This window comes from Gobio gobio (genome assembly GCF_949357685.1).
Source record: "Gobio gobio genome assembly, chromosome: 9".
NCBI lineage: Eukaryota > Metazoa > Chordata > Actinopteri > Cypriniformes > Gobionidae > Gobio > Gobio gobio.
The window spans coordinates 43,631,093-43,657,735 of record NC_137115.1 but is presented as its reverse complement, the minus strand read 5'-3'; the positions used below and the strand labels follow the sequence as shown (position 1 = coordinate 43,657,735).

The 26,643-nt window shown below is 39.1% G+C and overlaps 1 protein-coding gene across 1 annotated transcript in view; it reads right to left on the bottom strand.

Moving 5' to 3' along the window:
- Window positions 1-21,626, bottom strand: part of smad6b (SMAD family member 6b) — a 28,195-nt gene extending 6,569 nt beyond the window's left edge. Inside the window, exons 1-3 of the mRNA XM_079825741.1 lie at window positions 20,126-21,626; window positions 17,249-17,305; window positions 16,033-16,110 (exon numbers count right to left, since the gene is read on the bottom strand). Of these exons, the coding sequence (XP_079681867.1) occupies window positions 16,033-16,110; window positions 17,249-17,305; window positions 20,126-20,912 (922 nt within the window). The 5' untranslated portion in view covers window positions 20,913-21,626. The remainder of the gene's footprint in view (window positions 1-16,032; window positions 16,111-17,248; window positions 17,306-20,125) is intronic.
- Between the last annotated feature and the right edge of the window lie 5,017 nt (window positions 21,627-26,643).

Below are 26,643 nucleotides of genomic sequence, written 5' to 3'. Positions count from 1 at the left end.
TGCTACTCGAACAGTAAGGTAAACATGCAATTCACAGTCTGTTCTCAGGGCAGATGGCCACGTTCGCGTTCGGACTGGACTGGGCGGTACTGTGGTATATAAAGTGTGCCGCAATCAGTAGGCAGGACTGTTTTACGTTATTTACACGTGCAACAAGGAAACGTGATGTAATGCAAAAAACACAGAATGGGATGTGTCCCAGACAAGTCGAGGCGAGGAACAACTTGTTAATAAGGGGTGTTGTTAAGCACAATATTAGGCGGAGTTTAGTTCCTGAGGGAGTTGTTTACGGTTGCCAAGTGATGGTGCAAGAATTCAACTTATGTGCAGTCACAGTCATAAGTATATTAACTATTTTACAATGGCTTTGAATGAGGCTAAATATTGGTTTTGTATTGTTTTTAGGTCCTGTTCCTTTATGTTAAGCTGTTTTGCACTGATGGCAAACTTTGATATGAATAATCTTATATAAATGTAAATTAACTAATATTTATTTAATATTTCTATATATTGTACCATTAAAAAGTTTGGGGTCAATAATAATAATAAAAAAAAGAATATATAATATATATAACTATATATATATTTAAAAAAAAATATTTAAAAAAAAATGCAGTCTCTGTGAATTTTCCATTCATCAACAAATTAAGAAAAATGTATCATGGTTTCCACAAAAATATTAAGCAGCCCAAAAACTGCTTTCAACATTGATAATAATAAGAATGATACGACTGATATTACTACTTATCTTTACACAACTGTATCATATAAATGCAGCCTTGTTAAGCAAAAGGGACTTAAATGTTACTGTAAAAATATTTTGAAGTATTAAAAATATGAAATAATTAAACTGGTTAAACTAGATTTGTAGAGTTGTAGAGCGTGCTAAACTGTTTCATGTATTCGTCTCATTGTGTTTAGACCTTAGGCGGCACATCATAAGCAAAGACAACAGGAATGGTGGAATATGAATTATGCATGAAAAAAAGTGGACCATACATTGATCATATTGTATTTCAAACAATGTCTCGCATTACATTTTTGCAGATGCACAGGAGCAAGACTCCATGTGAGGTGGAACAACTAAAAGAAAAAGGCCGAAAAGAGATTCGAGGATCTGCTTGCACACACACACACACACACCCCACCCTCTACACCACACCAAAATAAATTCATTTGAGGTGAGTTGGAGGTAATTAACTCTAAGTACACAAAAGGGGGTTGATTTCAATGGTGATACTATGTGATTATCCACTAATGCTTTTAAAAACACCATGCAGGGAGGAGAAAAGGCAAGAAAAGAACAGCCTCGGGGTAAACACACGTCCATAGAGCTCTGGGCAGATCCAGAGCGAGAGAAAGATCGAGAGGAAAAACAGCAGCTTGTCATCTCTTCCCACCAAACTACAGGCCCACATCCCTGTCTTTTTCATCCCCTCTAATCCAGGGAATTCTGAAAAGATGAACTCATTCCTCCACAGCACTCCTGCCAGACCCTTTAACCAGAGAGGGAAACAGAGAGACAGGACAGAGAGAGAGAGCCAGAGAGAGAGAGAGAGACACTGTTGCTTTGGAAATAATGTGATCCTAACATTCATGGCAGCGAAGCTTTCTTGAATTGAACTGAACTGAGAGCGAGAGAGAGAGAGAGAGAGATGGAGAGGGAGGGAATGGAGGGGGAGTCTGAGTCTCTTATCCTGTGCCAAGGATTAGATTCCCTCCAGCTATTAGACTGTACCACTGCGCTGACAGGCGGAGGGGGAGAAAGACAGAGAGTGTTTATGTGAGCAGGAGAAACAGAACAGTGAAGTTTTATGGTGGACAGAATTCATCTTTTGACGCCACTCTTGACAGGCCTGGGCATTCTTCTTCTCACTGGGGTCAGAGAGGGAAGCTGGAATTACAGTTGCCTGGACCAGGGGAAAAAGTGAAACGTAACAAACAATGCTGGCATGCCCTCCCTCTCGCCTCTCTTTGGTACGGCTCTGATTTTTTAGACAACTATCACTACAGGGCGACTTACAACACACTAACGGGCCACATTTAGGCTGGCGTCTGTGCTATCTCTGCCATCAAAGACTGCTTTATCAGCCAGACGCACTAACTGGGGCGGCACTCTCACACAGATGGGTTTCTTTCTCTTTGACCCGCTCTCCTTTTCTTTCCTTCACTTCATTAATTTTAGAGTTTTTACTATTTTCTCAGGCTCCTTGTTTCCATTGCTGGGCATAAAGTGGTCAGACTAAAAAGGCAGAAGAAAAATCAATGGAATCATGCAGAGGGAATAACTTTCTGCATTTCTGTGAGAGGGAGCTATTGGATTAAAGAACAAAAATGACAGTTCTGGGGCTGCTTTGAGGTCTAATTTAATATAGCTTTTAGTAGATATACATATTTAAAATACTTTACTTAACCTTTCAGGAAAACAGACCAAAAATACTGACTCATGTTGCACTACACAGATTTTTGTCCAATCAAGAATGACAGCGTGCTTTCCTTTAATACCACCTGCAAACGCCATCAGCGAGCAAAATCATGGTTCATGCCTGTGACATAACTAAAGATAATTGGCTAACTTAAAAAATAGGATATGTCCCGCCCCAACTTCCTGTTTAAACAGGAAATACATCAACATTCATCAATTAAAACTGTGCTTGTTGAGCCATTTCACAGGTTCTGTAACACGATAAACGGTTAAATTAACAAAGAGAAATAACATTCAAACGTGGCTTATATAAAAAGACATATTTTTATATAAATATGCACACTATATATATATATTAGTTATATAAATATACAAATAAAACATTTATATTAGCTTAATATACATATATATATTTACCTTTTTTATTTATTCTCCCATTTCATGGGATCTATAATGGTGACAAAAAGAGTTTAAAAAAGATAACAAAAAACATTCACATAGGGCTGCACAACTGACTAAATTTACACTTGCTTAGAATTGAAATCATATATATTATATTATATTAGCTTAATTTAATTTATTTAAAAAATTTGTGTAGGGCAATTGATGACATATTCTTTGTTCGGATTAAATCTGCACATCTACTTTTCAAATCTACATTTTAAATAAATAATAATCAATTAGTCACTGCATTTATGCATTTACTTGTCTGTGATGGGTTACAAAAAACCTCCCAAAAAAACACACACTGCAAATATACTATGACACAACAGGATGAGATAAAAATAAAACGCTGTAATCAACATTTTTTATGATTCATTGCAGAAACCATAATTATTATTCTTTATTCAATAACTTGTGCAGCCCTATAATTAGGCCAAAAAGGGGCTATGCAATCTCAATCTGTTTTGCATTTATTAAAATGCAAATAAGCAGAATTCACAGCCTAGAATTACAGACTGCAAGCGGATTGCATTGCAAATGGCGAGCATATATTTTAATCCCTTCGCTATGGCTCTATAGTGTTAATGACGACTTGGTCAAATGTGCCTAAGATTCACACCTCAGACCCATATAAAGCAGAGCTTAGCTAGTCAGATTCACTGACGGTCGCTGCTGCCCTGCCTCACCGGATTCCTTAACACTCACTAGTGTTGACATTTCAACACATGGGCCATCTGAGCCCAGAGCAACAAATGAACGAATATGCGGTCTCCCCAGGTCAGATTGCTGGGCCTCTGCAATGATTTCCACAGCCGAGTGAAACGGTGCAAAGACCCACAGATCTGTGTACTGATCTCCACGGGTGAGACTTAGCCAGAAGGACTGGGGGATCCAAACCGAATTCCTTTACCATGAGAACAGACGGGGCAGTGTGAAGGACAAACTCCCAGAAATACAGACCTTCTACAGCTCGCTCGCAACATCACATTGCTGCAGTTTCTATAGGGGAGCGTGGGATAGATTATTTACTTGTGTTTGTATGTGAATGTTTACCACTTTCTAGGTGCAATAAAGCAGATTAAAGGTGATTCTGCACAATATCTTAGAAGCCATGAAAATATGCATTACTTAAAGGGATAGTTTACCCAAAAATGAAAATTCTGAAAATTACGCACCCTCATGTGGTTCCAAACACGCAAGACTTTCGTTCATTTTCGGAAAACACATGAAGATGTTTTTGATTAAATCTGAGAGCTTTGATACTTTGACGCTTCAAAAAAAAGTTCATAAAGAGATCTTAAAACATATCCATATGAATTGAGCGGTTTAGTCCAAATTTTCTGAAGAGACACGATCGGATTTTATGATGAACAGATCGAATTTAGGCTTTTATTCACATGTAAACATTGATCAACTCACACATCAGTTGTGGTAAACGGAAGCTCAAGCATGTTCGCTTGATGTGCGAGAACCAATGAGGTTCATTCTCGTGTTACGCGGCACGTTTGAGCTTCAGCAAGAACCAATGAGGTTCATTCTCGTGTTACGCAGCACGTTTGAGCTTCAGCAAGAACCAATGAGGTTAATTCTTGTGTTACGCAGCACGTTTGAGCTTCCTCAAGAACCAATGCGGTTCATTCTTTTGTGTTATGCTGCATGTTTGAGCTTCAGCAAGAACCAATGAGGTTCATTCTCGTGTTACGCAGCACGTTTGAGCTTCAGAAAGAATGAGGTATGTTCTCTCACATAAAGCATGTTCAGTTGAGCTTCTGTTTATATTCACTGATCAATGTTTATATGTAAATAAAATACTAAATTAAATCTGTTCATCAAAAAAAGTGATCGAGTCTCTCCATTCTTCATGCATTTGGAGACGGAATTCAGAACAACAACGTTTAAATACAGACGACCAAATGTATAGGTTGCAAGTCATAAAAAGCACATATGCATAATAAATTATTGTAAAACATATTGACGAAACAGCTGTGTTCCAACAGCGCAATTAATGTCAACTATCCCAAAACTTTCTCCCACTGGTCCAAAGAAAACATATACGAAAATACAGATCATCTATTATTCAAGTGATTATGATCTATTAAGTGTAACTTATCAGAAAACCAGAGTTTGATTACCACAAATATTCCTGTCATAAAAGATATTTGCCGTACATTCATGGAAAATGGACTCTGGCAGCTGAACGTTACACAGCAGGTACAGTTTCAGAGTAGGGAGTGAGGCCAGTGGTTGAGACAGTTCTTGATCTCAGGTTAATTTAGGGCGAAAGCTGTGTATTTGGATACAGCTCATCTGCAAGGTGATGGACACATACTCAGCTCAGATGATGGCATGCTATTGATCGGCCCAATGGATCATAAACACTCAAGTGAATGCATCCTGACAGCCGTGCCGTCTTCGCCTTCTGTTTCAGTCACAAAAGCTTGAAGCCACGCACGTGCGGCGTAACTACACAGCTGCTTTCTAAAACAAAGCAAACTGTTTATGTTTCCCTATTAAAAATGCACAAGTGAGCACTTCAAATAGTTTGTAAGGTATCAGGCCTGTCAACATGAATGGAGAGATGGTTTAAGGCTCTATGGCTTGATGATAGCTATACAGTATACTAAATATTCACAATATATTCTCAATTATTTCAACAATAAATTAACAGATTGTAATGTACGTTTCCTAGAAATATCAAGTGAATTAAAAGTTAAATATGAGTAAATAATGATTTATTTAGATTCATTCCTGTTTATTAACAAAAAACTGTTAAAAAAATGGTTCTTTAAGAATTTACAAACAAATACTGAATAATGTACAGTATTGAATATCATCAAAAGGAAAATGATTGAGATATAATTAAATTTACACAGCTCTAGAAGGCTTACATTAAGAAAAGCTTGTCAGAAAGGATCAAGACGGCCAAAGAAACGGAGAGACTGAAATAGTCAAGCGCCAGCGACATAGCCTTGAGGTACACCAGTAGCATATACTTTAATTTGACAGATGTTTAAGTCAAAATAAGGTTTTCAAACAACCCGGTACTACCAGTACCAATCGGTACAAAAGAAAAAAAACAGTCGACCAATATTTGGTACCCGCTGATAGACGCTACTTTCAAGCGCTCTTGTTCGTGTTTGTTTGAGCGCTCTCAAAGGTTTCTATTTACAGCTGAACATTGTAGCCAATCACAATCATATCTGTTGAGTGTGTGAATGCAATGGCCTATCAGAGGTCCTAGGCAGTAAGTTAGTCAGAATGCGCTTACCATTCAACATGACCCAAACACACGCTCCTTTCATTATAACCAACAAAGTGTAAACACATGTAAATAGGCGATTTATTGTACAATTAAGATTTTTTTTTTAGTATAACGTGAGTTATCGTGAGAGTGCAGAATTTGTGCAGAAATTGACAGCTTAAATTATTATGAAGGGTGGTTTCTCTTGCTTTCTGTTTATTTCCCACAATCACAATCTGAATAGTTTAGTTTTTCATGCTGCTAAGTACACTGCAAAGTTTCTGGATTGACAATCATATTTAAAATCGTAAACTGCAATGATTGACAGTGATAACCAAGGGACAAGACAAAATGGGACCAAATTTTACTTATTCAACAGTACTTAATTGCTCTGGTACCGATATTTTACTGGTATTGGTACTGACTACTAACATTTTGGTACTGTGACAACCGTACCTCAAAATACCACTAAAATCCATGAAACACCCCACAATATGCATAAATAAATAGGCTTGTTTGCTGTGGGCTTTGAAAGTCCTCAATAAGGGCCACTGAGGTATGGCATGAACTCCCCATTGAGGGCTGTAATTGAATTTAGAAAGAGAGACCAAACTCTGGACACAGAGCAAATACATCCAGTTAGTGCGGATCAACTTAGTGTTCCTCTTGCTCTCTGGTGCTCACAAATCCTGTTTTGTGTCTCTGAGGGAGTCTTTTGTTCCGCGCTTAGATTGACCAACAGGGCAAACTAAAACAGGTACAGTGTGCTTCGTCATACCACTAATCACATCAGAGAATGTGCTGTGGCTAAGTGAGTGAAAGAGTGAGTGATTGCAGTTTGATCGCCATGCCTGACTCTCTCGGTCTCTCTTGCTATATCTCTATCTCTCTTTCCCTTATCTGTTTTGCAGTCATTAGCTTGAGGGTCAAGGACTCTTAAATGCAAAGAAAAGCAGACGGCTCCTTCTAGTCACTGGAATAAGTTGACTATTTTGCAATACCTGTGTATTTGGTGAAAGAGTGTAAGATTAAGATAGATAGCTCAGATGATGCTCAGATAGCTAGATAGCTAGATAGCTAGATAGATAGATAGATAGATAGATAGATTACATTTCTTGACTTCTGTGAGGGCATATTAGAAGCCCCCCTTTTGGACATGCATATCCTGCTCGGTTAGTCTGAATAATATTTCCATAATTTTAAGCAGCAAACACAAGGGGAAAAAACAACTCTCCATGTGGATTTATGGAAAAATCCGAAAATATGCCAGTGCCAATATGAGTTAGCCTGACAAGTGTGCACTGCCTTCAACCCCTTTGATTGTAGCACCCGTTTCTAAAACAAGAGAACATCATCATTGCTTGGCCAAACTTGTGGAAAGAAAGAAAAGAAGAAAGAAACAGAAAAAACTAAATTGGGAAATTAGACATTAAAAAAGTCCGAAAACTAACTATGCGCAAATGTACTGTGACAAATGTATCCAGTGTGAGAATAACATTACGTCAGATAATTACTCAAACCATATCTAGAAGACTCAAAACTGAAAGGAATAGTTCCCCTAAAAATCACAACGAAAGAATGACGGTGAGTTAATTTGAGTGAGCTGATCGTTCAAAGACTAGCGCTCCATTGTGCCTCATACACTATTTCTCCATGCACGCTCTGTGTCTCTCTCTTAATGAAGGTTAACGTGAGGATGTTGGACTCCATGGGCCCCTGCAGTTAATCCACACAGTGCATTCTGCAGGCAAGAGGAATGCGTTGGCTCTCCCAGTTTTAAAAATACTGGCTGCCATAGGTCCCCGCACAACTGTCAATGTTCCTCTGGGGAGGAAGGGGGGAAAACATTCTTCACTTTATTTTAGCTAGGCAATCAAACCGCAGGCCTAAATCACCGCTTGTTCGCCCCGGTGCCAGGCTCGGGAATTTATAATTACCGGGAATCCGAAACTGGTTGGAAAATAAAAACGGCCTTTGCATCTACTACTGCCACCTTTTTTGCCCGCTCCCCTCTGGGCGCAGGCCAGCGGAGGCCGAAAGCAAAAGTTTTTACGGTGACGGTCGCTCAACAGAGTATTGTTCCCCCTTCCTCAGCCTTGAGAAGAGGCTCGCTAAAACACTAAACTAACAGTTGGACATTCCATACATTTTTAATGGCATGGCTGCCTCTTTATTTGTTTCCCTAACCCCGTGGCCCGGACTGAATGAATGGCTCTATTGGAGGAGGCAGGCAGGCGCAGCGGCGTGCAGGGTGGAGGGAGAGGAGAGATGGGCTGCCCTAGCCTTCCCAGAGTGCATTGCAGGACTCGATCCCTCACTCATTACTGGGTGGGGGTGGGGCAAGTGAGGAAATGATTACCTGTACAAATAGCCTTCCTTTTTAAACAGCTCTTCATAGGCGTGTCTTTTAAAATGGCCCGACTCAATAAGCATTGCATTTTGACGCTTTCTGTAAACACACATTGGACTAAATGAACATGCCTGGTTGAACTTAAAGCCACACTCAATTACAAGAAGGAGTTATTATCGTACAGTCAATAGTGACTCAAAGAGTCATTCTTGATATTGATTTTGTGAAATATGTGACTGATATCACCACAATACCGCATAGACAGTCTGAGTTCTTTTGGGGGAAAAAACCCTCTGCTTTCCAATACCGCTGAAATCTTTATAGCGTCAAACCATGTGGATAGAAAACATAAAATGTAACTCGTTAAGAAGGCCAAGCTGCTTGTGCGCACACACGTGAACCTATTGACAAAAACACAATACAGTTTCAAAGAGACATAAACAACATGACGAGAAACAAATATGCATGTCTTTTTTGGAATCTGTCGTGGGATACAACAGAGGTGGGTGAATAAGTCTGCTATCTGCCATCGGCTAATGAGCATTTGTTTGCCTTGTTTACGTGTGTTATGTAAGGGGAAGAGGAAGTCGGTCATTCAGGACAGGAACACACACTCAAGGAGAGCCGTATGGTATAGCCATGATGGCACGGAACTGCTTGTGTTATATTTACATGCTGTACATCTCTCCGTCCAAAAAAAAAACAAAAACTTGAAATCAAACAAATGCCACACAGACACATGTATTCTCACACACGTATACGAAATCACATCCTAACTCATCACCTCCAGGCCGCTGGGCTTCTCTTCAACATTCCTCAGCTTCCCCCTGCCGTCAAAGGGGTAGTTGAGCAGCCACTGCACTACAAAACCCAGGCAAGCTTTTTAAAACAGGATGTTTGGCTGAGGCCTCCTTCCCCTCAAATAAACAATCCGCAGAACCTGATTTTCTGGAGGCAGGGTGGAAGTACTCCAGTCACATTATTTCCACATCCCGTATCCTGGAGCACTTGGGGCCCTGGGGGAGTGTGGGCAGGCTCTGGGGCTGCGGTGGAAACCTGAGGCCCCGTGCCAGGCAACGGGAATAGGGGAGAGGGAGAAAAAAGATAAAAGGAGGGAAAGAGCGAGAGGGGGAGAGATACCAAGGCTGTCCGAGGTGAGGGAATATGAGGGGGGGAGGGCAAAAGGGTGGCCCAGCACTGTCCACCCCACCGTGGCTCATTTTTCACAGGCATAGTAACACTGTTACAGAGGCAGGGCAGGGTGTGTGTGTGTGTGTGGGACTGTTCTGTCTTTTTGTAATATGGACTGGCATGGGTTTTTAGGAAAGAGAGTGGAAAAGGATGGCTCAAACTGAAACTGTCCCAATGCAGAACTGTTTAGACTCTTAAAGTTATACAACTCATTATTCGTAGTTCTGTTGTAAATGACGTAACACAGCTGATGTCACCCCCATGATCCTAGTTTACCTCAGCAACGGGCAAAACACAGGTCAGTTAAAGTCTTCACATTCAGAAAGGTTAATAATCTTTCTCACATTTAGTGATTTAAAGGAAAACCTTTTACTCACCCTCATTTCTTGAACATGATAGGAAGTTTGAATCAGTGCAATTTTAGTAATATTGATATAATGTTGTAGTTATTAAAATTTTGAATGGTCGTTTATTTTTATATTTTCATTTTATTTATAGTATCCTTTTTAGTAATTCTGGTATGTGCATTTTGTCATAATTTACATAATTCACCTCTGTATTTACAAAATAATATTATTCAAAGCACGTTCACAACACGCATGCATCGTGGTGCTCCCCCTACTGGATTGCAGGACAATATTTTTATAAATAAAGTGGTAAATTATGTTTTTTTTGTGCAAACAAAGCACTTGCATCACTTCATAAAATTGAAATTAAACCACTGGAGTCACATGTATTACTTTGACCTTGAATGTATAAATTGCGTTGCTCGCAATGGAGGGACTTGGGACAGCTCTCGGATTTCATAAAAAATATCTTAATTTGCGTTTTGACAAATTTCTTATGGTGTGGAACGCCATGAGGGTGAGCAATTAATGACTATCCCTTTAAGATTAAGTAACTGACAACAGTTTCGATGAGCAACCGTTTGACTTCAGAATACTGGGAAGATTTTTATGGTGCTTTCACAACGCTTTTTTTAGTGCTTGGATTCATGTTCTCAATGTATAGATGAGAACACATGTGGGTGAGTAAAGGATGACAGCTCTTTCATTTTGGGGTGAATTATCCCTTTAAAAAGCCCTAACAAATCTGAAAGATTTAGGCATTGACAATGTAACGAATTTGAAATACAGTCTAGATATTTCAGGCATCTGCAAGCCAGCTAATAAGTTGAAGGGAAGACATCACATGCCTTTTTAAGGCTGTTCAAAATCTATGGATGCAATCAAATCAGTGGTAATCAGCACGCCGTCACATGCTTCGATTACTTTGTTTAATTGTTGTACTTCCAGATGCCCTTTTAATGCACTGTAGAAATGAGGTCAGGTCAGACCTAGATAGACTGGCATGTGTGTAGTGCTGCCAGATTATCAACAACAACAAAAAAAAAAAAGAGAAAAAGTCTGTTTTGTGATTCTCTGAGAGGGAAAGTATGTGATTATACTTGTGTCAGACTATCAGTCAAAACAAAACACCTACTGGCCTGTAAAATGTCACTTTTATGAAAACACAGACAAGACTTTGTACTATCAACAACCAATGGCTCCTTGTGCTAGCAATGCAACGCAATGTGCTACCTTTCCACTCGGATTCAACGACTTTAAAACTTCATGACGCTAACTCTTTTTTCCCCCACTAAAATGGTGCAAATGTCGCTCTCTGAACCAGCAGGTCTGAGCAGAGCCAGAATAGATCCAGAATGGACACCAACACCAGAAGTAACACTCTATTGATAGGAAAAAAAGGTCTCACTGGCTTTAGTTTTCAGTCATAATGCTAATCAGTTTGGTAAAGTTCAGTACAGTTGAATGAGGCAGCCACTGCTTTCCATTTTCAAGACATACGGCACCGATAGAACTCACTTAGGGACGCCAGCCAGGCTGCGATCTACTCCCCAAAAACAGTGAGGGCAGTGTAAACATCACAAAGCACCAAGAGAGAGCCCAGAGTAAAATTACAGAACACCAAACCAATCCTCTCTATACCTGACTGAGCCTTTCCTCCTCCTCAGGCAAGAACGGCTCTTCATAAACCTACCCGCACAGCCAATGCGACCGCCTTTCCTACATTCCCAAGAAAAAATAAACACAACATACAAAGCATAATGGCACCACAGGGTTCCTCAGAGGGATGTGGGGTCTCTCTTAAAGCGATGACACCACCACAGCAAGCTCTCACTGCGATTGAAACGTCTCAGGGTATGAACACATACGCATGAAAACATGCTATGTTTGCTTCCTTTTCCACATCTGGTGACAAATTCCAGTGGGTTTATTAGGGTGCATCTCTCAGCTGTAGCACATGTATGACTGGTCTGAAAATGATTTGTAAACAGCCACTGGTCATCCGAGAGACTAATAATCACTGGAAAAACAATTCTACTGCTCTGCAGCAGGAATGTGCGTCCTTCAGAATCCAATTGAGATTTTTTTCATTTCAATTCAATTGCTGAATTACTAGCAAATAGAATTGCTCTCAGAAATGAAAGTGAATGAATTGAAATTCAAAGGAATCCATAAAGCTGCATGTAATTTTTATCAAGAAAAGAAAAGTTTGTCAGATAGATACATGGATAGTATATTTAGATATAGATAGATAGAGCCCTAGATAGATAGAGTCATAGATAGATGGATGGATGGATGGATAGATAGAACATCCAGTGAATATCCAATTCAATTCAAATAACAATGCACGAATCATGACAAAATTGTGCCCAGCATTATAATCATGCTGACATTCTCAGTCAGCATCAGAAGCATGGAGTACGAGGAGACCCCCTCCCAATACAGGGACTTGTGAACCACAAGGATCACAAAAACCCCAATACAGAGAGGAAACACAAACTCACATGCATGCAGTTATACAGGAAGCAATGAGACCTACTTCAAAGGGCATAATTCTGATCTCCACACGGCCACAACAAGGAGTGAGGAAACAGGTGGGCTGCATTACAACCCAGTCACAGCTACAGAATGTGACTGAAACACACACACACACACACACACACACACATTTTTACAGACACACACGTGCAGCACATCACGACCACATGTTTCGACGGCCACGCTTTGAAAACATAGTGAACACTTAATCAATAGCTGTGCGTTGACACAGTGTAGACATCAACTGACAAACACAGTTGCTTTTAAACGAGAAACTGCGGGTCGAAACGGCGAGCTATAGACATTCAGATACAAACAACACAAACAGACAGAGATGTACCCAAACACACAGGAGCGCAGACATCACAGACACCAACACAAACATGCAGACAAAAATCACACAGATTCCAAGACGTGCCAAAAAAAAAAAAAAAAAAAAAAAACAGCTGTGCGCAAACACGCAAAAATGATACATTTATGCAGGGAAGCTTACAGAAACTCAAAGATTTGAGCTGAAAATTGCTTCAAACAAGCTCATTGAGGCAGCAAGACATCAAAGATCTACTACATAAATAGCCTCAGATCTTTCAAACCAAGACACCAAATTCTCTAAAATCTCGCCCTTGGGCGGCAGGGAGTTTTCATCAGACTCATTGAGATGTGTTCTGTAGCTATTGTCAGACAGAGTGGATGAGTGTTCAGAGCAGGAGTTACACTCGCCCAGGGGGCTGCAATATGCTCCCCTCCCACCTTCGGCCCCCCTGGCCTCACTTTTAAGAGCTTTACTAGTTCCTGCATGTGGGTGGGGTGGGATAAGGGACTCAGAGTGGGTGGACGGCCATATGCATGAACGCTTTTATATTTTAGATCCTAGGATTTCTTTTCTTTCTTTACAGGTAGCATAAAGGAGAGGGATGAATTTCCATAGGTCACCCTCTCCAAATCTACATACCTTATGTTTGTTTATTTGAAGAGTTTTTTTTTTATTACAAATTCAGCTACTGGCATTTCTGTAAATCTGCCAATTCAATGGTTCACAACAAATTAGTTTAAGCTACTGAAAAAGACCTGCATATGATGTGTTTTGCATTCTTAACTCACATGATTTCCTTGTATGGATACAGCGGTAATAATATGTCTTGCCAGTACAATATTAAAATTCTATCCAATTTTGTCTAAACAATGTTACTAAAACGTTTTAAAGCTTAAGTGAGCGTTAGATGATGGAAAATATAAAGACCCGTTTACACCAAGAACGATGACTATGAAGTTAACTATAACGATAACAATATTAGCGTCCGATATCTGACGATATCAAAACGCTGCAGCTCTAGCTCTTTAAAGCAGGGTGGATTCTGATTGGCTGTCAATGTTTGTATCGTTCATTAGCTGGAAAAAAATCGCTCTGAAAGTGATTCCAACGATATCATTTCTCTGTGCCGTAATCGTTATAGTTGTGGTGTGGACTCTGCTATTCTTTAATTTTAGAATGATATTTAGAACTATATCTTTATCGTTATAGTTCTAGTCATTGGTGCGAACGGCCTTAAAGAGATAGGTCACCCAAAAATTTAAATCATTTACTCACCCTCAACTTGTTCCAAACCTATATACATTTATTTGTTCTGCTTTACACAAAGGAGGATATTTGGAAGAATGTTTGTAACCAAGCAGATCTCGGCCCCCATTGACTACCATAGTATTTTTTCCCTACTACGGTAGTCAACGGGGGCCGATGTCTCAATTCTTCCAAATATCTTCCTTTGTGTACAGCAGAACAAAGACATTTATACAGGTTTGAGGGTGAGTAAATGATGTTAGGTGAACTATCCCTTTAATAGTTTTAAATTCTACAAATTAATTTAGGAATCACAACATTAGAATGTAAAAACACATGCGTTTCATGGGCCATCCCAAACCATAGTAAGTGTATGGGGAAATTTAGGCAGCTCTTGCGCCCCAGGGGTACAACTTACACCCCATTGCGCTGACAGAGCCTGCCAGCCTCTTCAAATGTGGTAACCCACGAGTTTCTATGAAATCCTCACTCAGATTTATGAGTCATATAATATATTTTTTTTAAAAAACGAATTTCCCAAAGATTACATTTAACAGTGTTAATAACATTTTTAAAGGATAAGTGAGCATTCGATGATTGAAAATGTAATCTTAATGTACAAATAGGGGAATTAGCATGCATAATTAAATATTAAAATATCAAAAAACCACGTGCATCCTATATTTGTTCTTGTTAAGTCAGTAAAGGACAATAATAAACATATCTAGTTCAAAATGATCCTGCATGCAGGCTAAAAAGCCCCGACTATGTACCTACAAGCAAACCATAGTTCACACAGACCCAATCCAGAGAAAAAAAACATCTCAGCAAGCATTTGAAACATCATTTGTTTGCGCAAGGAGTGTCGCCAGCCTGTGAAGTGGTGGTGACAGGGTGCATGAAGCCACAAGCTCAGGTAGCTCCTTCTGGGAAAGGGGGCAGATTGACCCGGTCTCTTTGAATGCTATTTCTAGCACTGCAAAACAAGGACTTAGCCTTTCTGTCTCTGCGGCCATGATCCTCCGCATACCCTGTGCGGTTCCAGTTTTATGAGAGAAACATGTTGGTTTCATTCCATAAGAGGGGAGTGTTTCATCTCAAACCGTGACACAAAACTGTTTCTCCTCTTTTCTCTCGGTGTGGCCCTTTCACAGGAACGGGGAAAAAAAGCCCACACCGGTCAAGATAGAGCCATAAAGGCCGATACGTGTGTGTGCGAGTTCCGATACGCGCCGTTGTGTGTAGAGCGTATAACGTGACTCGGTGTGCTCGACTGTGTGTGTGTCCCTGCGAGCTTGGATCTTATTACAGTTTGATCCCACTCAAATATTTCTGAAAGAAAACAGAGGAGGGGAGGCAGGCTCTATGGCCAGCCAACACGGCCCACTGAACCTCTGCTGGGCTCACAATGAGAGCTTTATCTCCACCGCACTCTCTCCACTCCTAATGGCCTTTAATGAGGAGGAGCAAAGCACAACATAAAAACCAAATTACCTGCAAAGTTTGCTCATTTATTCAAACACTCTCCATGGGAACCCGCAGAACTTAGGGCAGCGGAAGGTACGCCTTGATGTTTTCTTTGCATTTTAGACTTTTACTGAGCACTTTACCCCTTCCTGGCCCGGCAAACGGATGCAAAACTATGTCCACGGAATACTGCAGCCCAACTTTGAGATTTGTATTGCAAAAAAGGAGGCTAAAAGGGAAAACACCCTCTGCGTGCTCACTGCTCTCTCTTGCAGAGGGGGGGGAAAAAGTAAATATCTGGTGCAAGGTCACCATCACAGACACGTAGCCTTTGTTTGAACAAAGATGTTACCACATGAGTTCTCCGGGACTGGAAAAAAACGCAAAAAGTCTGACAATGGTATCACAGGCCATGCTGAGAGAGCTACACTACATTTCACAGCCAAAATATTTTTAAATGAGAAAACTCACCTGAGAATTCCCCTTGGGTGACATTAGGCGAGCTGGCAGCCTCCGTTTCAGTGTAAGACAGTGTGGAATCTGACAGATCTGAGGAGATAAAAGGATCTGGTTATAGTTGGTTAGTTAATTAGAAATTTAAAAAAAAAAAATTTTGATTTGGTGATACAACTAGGAATGTCAAAAATACTGGTGACAGTTTAATTTAAACGTAATAAAAATATTATATAAAACATACTGCTTAGAAGACTGGGGTCAGTAAGATATAAATGAATACAAAAATAATTACTTTTATTTAAAACGATGTATTAAATTAATGTAAATTGACAGTAATTTTTATTTCAAACAAATGCTTTTCTTTTGAATTTTCTATTCATTAAAGAATCCTGAAGAATCATTAGAAAACTGTTTTTTAATTATAATAATATTTCACAATAATACAGTTTTTACTGTATTTTTCATTAAATAAGTGCAGCTTTGGTGAGCATGAGACTGAGCATGAGACAAAAAACTTTAATAAATCTTACCGACCCCAAACTTTGAACAGTAGTGTACAATTTATAAAGCATATTAGTTATTCACTTGCATATTTGCTATCGAGTATCATGAAGTTTCATTGATATTGGTATAAACAGTATAAATGTTGAGCAGAAGTATGTGTTATCAGGCTTCTCTCTGCCTTCCGAGATGCTGATCTCTAAAAAAAGCAATCGCAATTAACAAGCCGAGCTGCAAACCACCAAAGCATCAGTTCCAGATGGTACCCTCTCTCCACCCCACCTCCTGTCAACAGTGTGCCCGATGTTGAGCTATGGCACTGAGAGGATATCCCAGCCCAGTGCCAGGCCCCAGCATCCCTCACAACAGACAGGGCCGAGCCCAGGCCGGCTCCAGATTGGCATGCTGAAAATGGGCCTACCGGATACTGGCTGCAGGCTCTCAGTTGGTCACTGTGCCTAATTGCCACCATTAAAATTCTTCACGTTGTTCTACTTTTTGCTTCCCCTTTGGCTCTCCGTAAAGCCAGGGATTCAACCGGTGGATGACAACTGATGGCACTGACTTATTTTGGCTAGGTCATTTTGTTACACAGATTACTTTATTAAATTTGTCAGTAAATGATCTCCCATCGTCTGTTCCCTCAGAATGTGCATGGACGTTATAATGTACAACAACACCTTAAATAAATACATATTTAATGAGCAATTAGAGCGTGCTTGAAACTTACCCAGTGGCTTGTGTTCTTCGCTGGGGGAAAGTCTTGAGTATGGAGGAGGGGGTGACTCTAAAATATGACAAGAGTATGATTATAATTGGAATTGAAAAACATATGGAAATTAAATATAGATATATCAATTCATCCTAACAGACTATGTTGAGTCTGTGACTAATCAAAGCAATATATTAAATGGCAAAACACAATGTAGACAATGCAGAATCTTTTCTACAGCACTGTGGAAAATGTATGCATAGGTCCATACGGAATGTGCATACACAAAATTGCATAAAAAGCATTTCTGCAGAATTAAAACGACCTACACATCCCCTGCTCGTTACTAATTGTATAATTCTTTAAGATATCAATGAGAGTTTACTACTCTTATTCATATTATTATTCACATTTTACCATTCCGGAGTTAGATTCCCCAGAATAGAATCACACAGATTTTCACCAAAATCAGAGCAGATGTGTGAGAATGAAAAAGTCTGCTACACATGTAGGTTCTGCATGTTATACATCAACTTTTTGCAACAAAAATTACAACAGAAAAACATAAATCACAAATGCACAAACTTAATATACATCTTAATAGCAGTTCAGTTTAAAACATTCGTTCTCTGGTGAGTATATGACACTGTGTTTTTTTTTATTTAATTTAAATAAAATATATATATTTTAAAAACACCTCGAGAAAAAAAAACATTTATAACTGATTTTGGGTAGGTCTACAAAGAACATTTTTGTAAACACACACACACATAATGTGCAGGAGATAAATATAGCCTATAATTGGCCTGTATATACAAATATTTCATTCATTTGAATCTTTCTGAGGCAAATTTAATCTGAAGCTGAATAAAACACTGCCTGATTTTAAGTGATTCACCATTTAATGGCATGGACATAAATCAGATGATTTTTCCATGTATTAATACAAAAACTACTTGTATAAGCCTGTATATAATTAAGTTTTCCTTTTTTTCTCCCCCAAAGCGCAAAAACTAATCTAGTGACAAAGAAAACCACTAAAAGTTCGACGGCACAAAGGGGAAAAAAAGTATCTGGACAAGTAATGACCTCGCCTTTTGGTAGTGGGGGGAAAAGAAACGCATAATGTGGACTGTCTCTTTAAGAGTGGCGGCAGTAATTGCCAGGATCCTAAACTCAGTCACTCAGATACACAGCGAGTCAGTCTGGCGCCAGTTGTATGCAAACTGTATATTACCGCCACTCCTTCACCTAAATAGCACGAGGGGTCCTCCTTAGGAAGAAAAAAAAGCGACTTTTAAAGCGCAACTTGAAACTGATATCATTTCAAAGCGATAGTCTTCGCAACAAAAAAAAAAAAGGGAACGTAAATACTGCCATCTCAATCTAAAGCAAACAAAGCAACATAAAAGTATTTATCGTTAAAACCTGATTAACAAAACCCGTAGTTAAAGATCGTTTATGTAGCCCTTGCTAAATACATTGAAATGTTTGCTTAAACACTGTTTAACGTGATAAATGCTCTCACAGGCACAGGGCAACATCTGAACAATGGGATTTCTCTCTTTAACGTCGTCTGTGAAAATTAACCTTGAAAAAACCCGTCAAAACCATTGATGGAGTTTGAAGATTGAGAGGGCTCTGTTGTTCAATCGCATGAAAGAAATACCATCTTCATGGGGACACGCATGAGCGCCTGTGAGCTATGTGTGTCTCTACAGAGAACAGAGGGGAGAGAGAGGGGCTGCTGTCTCCCTCAAGCGTCTCTGCTCTGAGAAACTCCAATAAAACCCTGAGCAAAGAGTGTAATTGTCAGTTTGAAGCCTTTGATTAAAAGGTATCTCTTAATATGTGAGGATTTATTATGGAAAAACCGACTTATAGTTTGCCAAGTGCCTCGGGTACCCAATGGTATCCCCACAAGATGTCAATCTATGCTGTCAATGAATTCTAGGAATTCGAACCTTTATGTTAACCCATCAATCTGTGGGATTTTACTCCACTTTGCTTTTTTTTTTTTTTTTTTTTTTACTAGATATGCTTGATACGAAATATGTCAGAACAACATCTGAAATGTAGAAATGAACAAGTAGGCCTATTGGTAATTATGAGCCTTGTGAGAGGAAAGAATCCAGCAGTTGACTAAACTATATTATTGCTAAATGAATAAGGAACTGGTCGGGATAAAAACGTTTTTTAAGCTTCTGGTCTTAAGATATTTTAGGCCACACAGTCAGTGTTTACATGAGATTAGACTCTAGGAAAATTCTCTAAAACAAACGATTAGGCTAAAATAACTACCCTCTAACCAATTATTCTACTAGGCTACTCTACTGTTTGGACATTACCCATTGACCAGCAGAAAATTAATAAACCCAGTAGCCTCATTTAATCAAGGATAAGGTCACAAATGTTCGATTCAGTAACATGCAGTTTTATGTGTAGGTTAATTATGTTTGTATTTTATTTCTGCCAATGTAGCTAGTTAGTTTCATGGTAACAACTTGATTGTTGGAAAAATAAAGTAGCAAAAAATAAAAACTGTACAGTAGCTACACAGCTGGTATGGATGATGTGCAAATTGTAATTCTTTAAGTCACTGTAGTCAATGCTGTAGGCCTATAATTAAAGCACTGAAACGTAATTGCTTACATTTTAGTAAGAACATTCGCCTATTTTATCACTGAAAAGCAAAGCTAAATTCTTCTTTGCTACTGCACTGAATTTTATCAATGGCATTCTGTAGTATATGAATCACTGTAACAACACAGCTTCATTGCAACTGTTGGGGAAACCCTGAGGAAAGACCTTTGGCATTACAGCAGGTGTAAAGCAAAGCATAATAACGAGAAAGTATAATCAGTTTAAGTCTTTAATGGGGTCTTCTTTGCTTACCTGGCCCACAGAGTCGGCTGTAATGATATGGATTGCAGCACACTACCGGACCGTCCTGAGCTCCGAAGCTCTTGCACTCACAGAGCGCTTTAAGCTGGGCCGTGTGCTGCAGGTCTGACCACCGATAAAGCTTGCAGATGAGCAGCTGTGGAGGAGCCATGTGGCCGCCTAACCGAAGCTCGGTCCGCGATACCATCACGCAGTCGCTCGGCATCCCTCCTTTGGACTCCACGGCTTCCAACAAAGTATCCAAGGTTTTCTCCTTTAGCCTTTTTAATAGCGAATAGGTGGCGGTCTTGAGCTCCTGCTCCATGACGGAGCGAGGTTTCGTCTCCTGGCTCTCAAGAGGACCGGGGTCCCGAGAAGAACCAATGTTCCTCAGCACGAACTGGCACGAGCCAGGCTCCGGGTTTCTAGATCCAGAATGATGGTCCCGATCTTTAAATAAACAGCAAGTGACTGTTCTGCAATCGCTGTCCTGCACAGACCGAGGGCTTCCCAACGTACACACCGTACCCTCATCTTGGTCCAAAACGCCCCCTGAGGTGCCACCACCGCTGCTCTCGGTGGGATTCCTCGTACACACTTCCCCATAGTCCACGCCAGGCGACCCGCTCGGGGTCATCGGTCTGAACTCCGTCTTGGGAATTTTCTCTGGGTTGGTGCCAAGCAGATCGTCTCGAGACCCCTCGCCGCTTTTGCCATATCCATCGCCCCCCTCTTTATCTGGAATCAAACGGCTTCTCCAGAGTCGCCGCACAAGACCTGAGCGTTTCGTCCTGAACATACGACAACTTGAAACTCTAGATGAGTTATTTACGTTCAGATCTTAGCGATTTAAAACTATTTCTGAGCTCGTGCAACATTAATGTTGGTCGAATGCCGTGCAGCGCGTGCACACAGCCGAGCACCATATATTGGTGGCAAACCCACAACATTAGTTTTGAAGGCACAATGTTATATTGCATTAAAAACAGAAAACGTCATACAACCGCGAGGCTACACAGAAAGGCGTTCATCTTAGAAGAGCGCTGTCAGTAGCCTACATGTGAACACCGTTTGGAAAGTTTTTAGATTTTAAACGCGCTACGGGTTCAACTACAACAAATACATTTGCTGTAAAACAAACAAAAAAAGCCCACGCGAAAAGCTACACTAGTCGCGCGCTCTCAAATGTTTTCGGACTTTGAAACACGTTCAAATCCACTCTCTTCAACAGCGGGTCTGGTGACATGAATGAAGCTGCTCCTCGGCGAATTAAATCCACAGACAATTCCTCACAGAATTCACTATTCCGGTTGTTTTCCACTATTCCAGCGCACTCTTTTTTTTTGCGATCCAAAAATATCCTTGTGCGCGCGCCGGGGCCAGAAAAGGAACAATCCGTGGACTTATAGTGTGCTTCTGGTTCCGTGTTCAGACCTGGTCAAACTGCAACCCAGATCTCTCTCTCTTTCTCCGTTTCTCTCCCTTTTTCCTTTTTTTTCTCTCCCTGTCACACACACACATACACACACACATAGGGCCCCCGAGGAGAGCGATGGAGCCATTGGCTGACTACCATCATGTGCTAGTCTAGACACTTTGGCGGCTCTGAGCTGCACTGATTGTTGCGCAAACAAGGTTTCAAGTTTCTTAACTCTTAAAGGCGTAACATCCATCTACTTCTATTTCTTCATATATCCTAAGATGATTGTTTATTCCAAGCAGAGGAAGAATTGCGAGTAAATGAGAACTAATGTAAAAATGCAAGAATTATTTTACAAACATTGTCAAGACGATGTCAATGCAACTTTACTGCAGTCGTAACTTCATTTAGAGTTTTGTGGAGTCGGAAGCTGTTTTCATGCATTTATAATTTACCACTCTTCTTTTTTAATAATACAAAAAAATATATATATATAATAATCTGATATATGCATAAGACATTCTTCAATGGCATCTGCAAGGCATAATAAAAGTCTTTAAAGGTGCACTCAGAAAAGTTTTTATTTATAGCCTATCTAGCAGCCTCTTATTACTGCAAAAGTACCAGTAGTTTTAGACTTTATACTGACACCTATAGGTTTGGATGCATGAAGTTTGTTTATCTTTACTTTTGTCTATATTTTCTCATACTACACATGAGAATATGGAACAAATATGACCTCTAGATTTCGCAAGTGTGGTGGCTGTATTATTATTATTATTTTTATGATTAATTGTGGTAATTAATTCACTTGGATGACATGATGTAAACATGAATGTGTCCATGAAGGGGCAACCTTCTCCATACAGAATAAAACAGCTTTTTATGATGTCTTAATTTCACATGAGTGATCCCATTAATGACATTTCTCAAATGTGCTATTCATTTCTTTATCAACTAAACAATTTTAATTAGTAAGAATGACTGAGTATAATCATTTGTATCTTCTATACAACATACTAATTTCTCTGAATTTCTTGCATTCATCTATACGTATTTGAGAACTGCTCTACTTATATCTTACATCAGCCATGTTCCTCATAAAAGTACCTGGCAAATACATCCAAACGTTTTTGTTATTGTGCTGCAAAGTGTGCATTACCTGCACATGTGGAATTTTCAGTAGACTGGGAAGCTTGCAAATTCCATAGAATGACCTCATGAGGTGCGAGCGGCTCTCATTCGGGTGTGAATTCCAGCAATGGGTCATGCCTGTGAGGTGCAACCCTCCCCCTAAAAAACTTAAATATACTAATATACTATCCTATAGCCTGAGATGTAATACATTCATGCAAACACAGTGCACCTTATTCGTTTATCTATCTATCTATCTATCTATCTATCTATCTATCTATCTATCTATCTATCTATCTATCTATCTATCTATCTATCTATCTATCTATCTATCTATCTATCTATCTATCTATCTATCTATCTATCTATCTATCTATCTATCTATCTATCTATCTATCTATCTATCTATCTATCTATCTATCTATCTATCTATCTATCTATCTAATCTATAGTACTAAGTACTAAGTACTTTGCATGAACTATATACAGTCTTAAGTACAAATCACTTTTCAGTGCTATTTTGTTCCCTCATGCACATAAAGGGTTAAAGACTGGCTGGAGTAGAGCAGGCGGAGCGACGTCTCTCAGTGTATTAACTTGCTCAAAGTAGCAAAAGTTCAGCAATAAACACTGCCGATTGGTTCCCCAACATTTATGACATGCCCCCGGAGACAGGGATTGGTTGGAAGAGGAAGAAAAACGCAAATAGGATAACGCCCACTGTTGTTACAATTGACAGTGAATGAAATAAATGTCCCGGCAGCTTGCCAAAAAGCAGAGCACAGTATTTGACACGCTTATTCGGCAAGAAGCTATGTAAATACAGTCTTAACAATGGACTTGTGCTGACAGCCTTATTTATCAAGTGATCAAGAGGATGTGAAATTAAACTGTGTGGGAGGAGATCCAACTCCAATCCAAACCAACCAGTAAGGACTCCCAAAATGAGACATATATACATTAAAACTGTTTCACGTAAGGGATCTAAGCACACACAACATAAAAATGATTAGCATATATTAAAATTAGAACAAATATGAATTATTTTACTAGGTGTTTAACGCTCCGTGACACTAGCTATATGTAAAATAAGGGGGGGAAATATGTATGATAAAAACATTAAGATACAGTTACAATGTATTTAAGCACAGGGTCTGATTAGCCATTAGTGATTATACAGTTTATGTCAAGTACACAGTAAAAAAAATATGAACTTAAAAAAGTTACCTGGTTGCCTTAAAATTTTGAGTTCATTGAAATTAAAATGTTGAGTTAATACAATGATTGGTTTAATCGACAGAAACTCAGAACACGATGTTATCTGAACCACATTAATTATCTATAATTTAATTATGAATTATATAAGTTGATTTGACAAAAGAAAAAAAAGTTGTGATTAATCATGAACATTTTTTACAGCATAGACATGCACATTAAAAAATGCAATAAACATTAACAAAACAACATAAAATGCAAAAACAAAACTAAAAATAAGATTAAATTAAATATGATTTAATATATATAATAAAAAATTAATCTAAACATGCCCCTTTCACCATAAAAAGGCAATGCTATAAATTTAACATATTACTTTTTACGTTAAAATGACTAACACTTAAAATGTATTGATTACTCAATCATTACACCTACTTCTGAAAATCATTACACCTACAAATGATAAATAAATGAAAAATCATCCGATTTAATCATCAACCATCCCAAACGTCTAGAATTAGTCACACGGTGATGTACATATCCACACGCGCACACACCTGTCCTCTATACTTCTGCCCCTTGCTCTGCGACTAAGAGTAGTATTTGCCTGTGTGTAAGCGGGAATCGGATTTCCCTGGCAGGTTCATGGAGGTTAGAGAGAGAGAGAGAGCGAGTGAGAGAGAGCATGGAGCCTCTCATGCCTGCTCCGTATTAGAGGCACCTGTTGCAAATACATTCTCTTTTGTAACTTAATCACATGTCAGACAGGGCAAAGAAAACTGTTATTGCAGCACTGCACTCCATGTTCAATCATTCTCACACTTTCCTGAAAAATCTGTGAAAGCCCCACTCACAGTATAATAGTGCTAATGATAGCCATTCACCCACCTGTCCACTGACAGGTCGCAGTTGAGCTGGAATATCTGAAACATGGCACTTTTCGAATTAAAGCTACTACTGTTAATACGGGAAGGGCTTTTTCAGACCATATTGTCTCTTTATGATCCTATTTGTGCAATTTTGTGCCTGGAGGAGGTTCTGTGATAAATGATTAGTGACTTCATTCACTGGCTATTACAATATACACATGTTGTTAAAATAAAAATGCTTCAAGGCAAAGTTTTACCTTTCAAGCATTGAGAAACAACGATAAAACAAGTTCCGTCCAGCACCATGTAAGCGCTGAGAGATTTGGCATTCAAATGGCTTTGGCAGTGGTTATTTCGTTTCTCAATTCCAATGATAAATGAAAAGAGAGCATTTTTAAGGGAACATTATGAGAGCTATGCAAAAAGTACACAAGGAACAGCATTAAGATGATGTTTTTGGCCAAGGAAAGACATTAGTGGTTTTATGGAGATTATGTCTGTAAAAACAAAGCCTTTTTTAAGTACAAAACTAATATACAGTGTAATTTACATATTATTGGGATATTTTGATATTAGTAACTGTGCTAACATCATAATTGATTGTTCACCCGGTAAATTATTTCCTGAGGTCGTCGCTGAGTAATTCCTCCTCTATCCTGCAAAAGTTAGGGGCTGTTTATGTACCAATTTTGCAATGACTAAAAATTATGTTTTATATATTTTCTAAATACATTTATTAAAAAAATATTAATAATTTGGCATCAATGGTTCCATGAAGAACCTTTAACATTCATGGAACCTTCCCTTTATAGCAGAAAAAAGTTTCCTTAGATTATTAAAATGTTCTTCACACTAAGAAAAAAAAAATTAAGAACTGTTCACTGAAAGGTTCTTTGAGGAACCCCCAAAGTTTCTTCTATAGCATCTCTGTGAAACCCCCCTTTTGGGACCTTTGTTTTTAAGCGTGTATACTCTACTGACCCTAATGTTTGCTGCATATGTGAAAGTGTGTAAGAAAAGAGCTCTTCAAAGTGGACGAGGTAATTGAGTCAGAGGGCTGAAAACAGGGCCCAGCTGTTCACACAGACTGTCCCCCTGCTCCGCTCTTCTCTATGTGACAAGCAAAGCAGACTGTCCGCACCACTGGAGACCCCGGGGTAATAATACAGTGGTCACGCCAGCTTGGTACAGCACTGACACTTCAGAGGGAGAGGATAACAAATCAAATTAAACACAAACGAGAGATACATGCAGACAAAAGCCCCAGGAATCAGGAAGAAAAATGGCATCTGGAGAGAGGTATCCGAGATATTAGTGTCCTGTCTTAGTATTATGGCACATCTGAAAATATTAACTTTCTTCGATCAGTTACAGGGAGTTCTTCTTAAAGCTGCAGAAATGTCTCACATTGGACTAGTCAGTCACTGAAGAGCTGCTTTGAACATTTAGTCCTGCCAGCAGCGATGTTGCATGAAATGAGCTGTTCGTGACATAATGATACGCAGCGGTAAGCATTACGTCGTATCTCTTCGATTGTAAGATTTGTTTTGAACATTTAAAATGTTGTGATGTTAATAAAGATTAAATGCTGCAGAAAATATAGAGAGGAAATTAGGCTTTTCCTTAGTAAAAAGGATGATGCAACATAAATAAATGAAAAGATAGAGGAAGAGATTTTATAAAGCAGTCATTCCCTTCCAAGCCCAAGGACCTTACGGGTGACTTAGGCAATAATATAATAAGTATTAATAGTAATAAGTAATACATTTTATTTACTGAACACATACAACTATAAGTTAAAGTACTTTTTATACATTTGTTTGGATGAAGCATATCTATTAATTTAATGATTTTTTCCCACTCTAGATGGATGGATGGATAGAAATAGGATG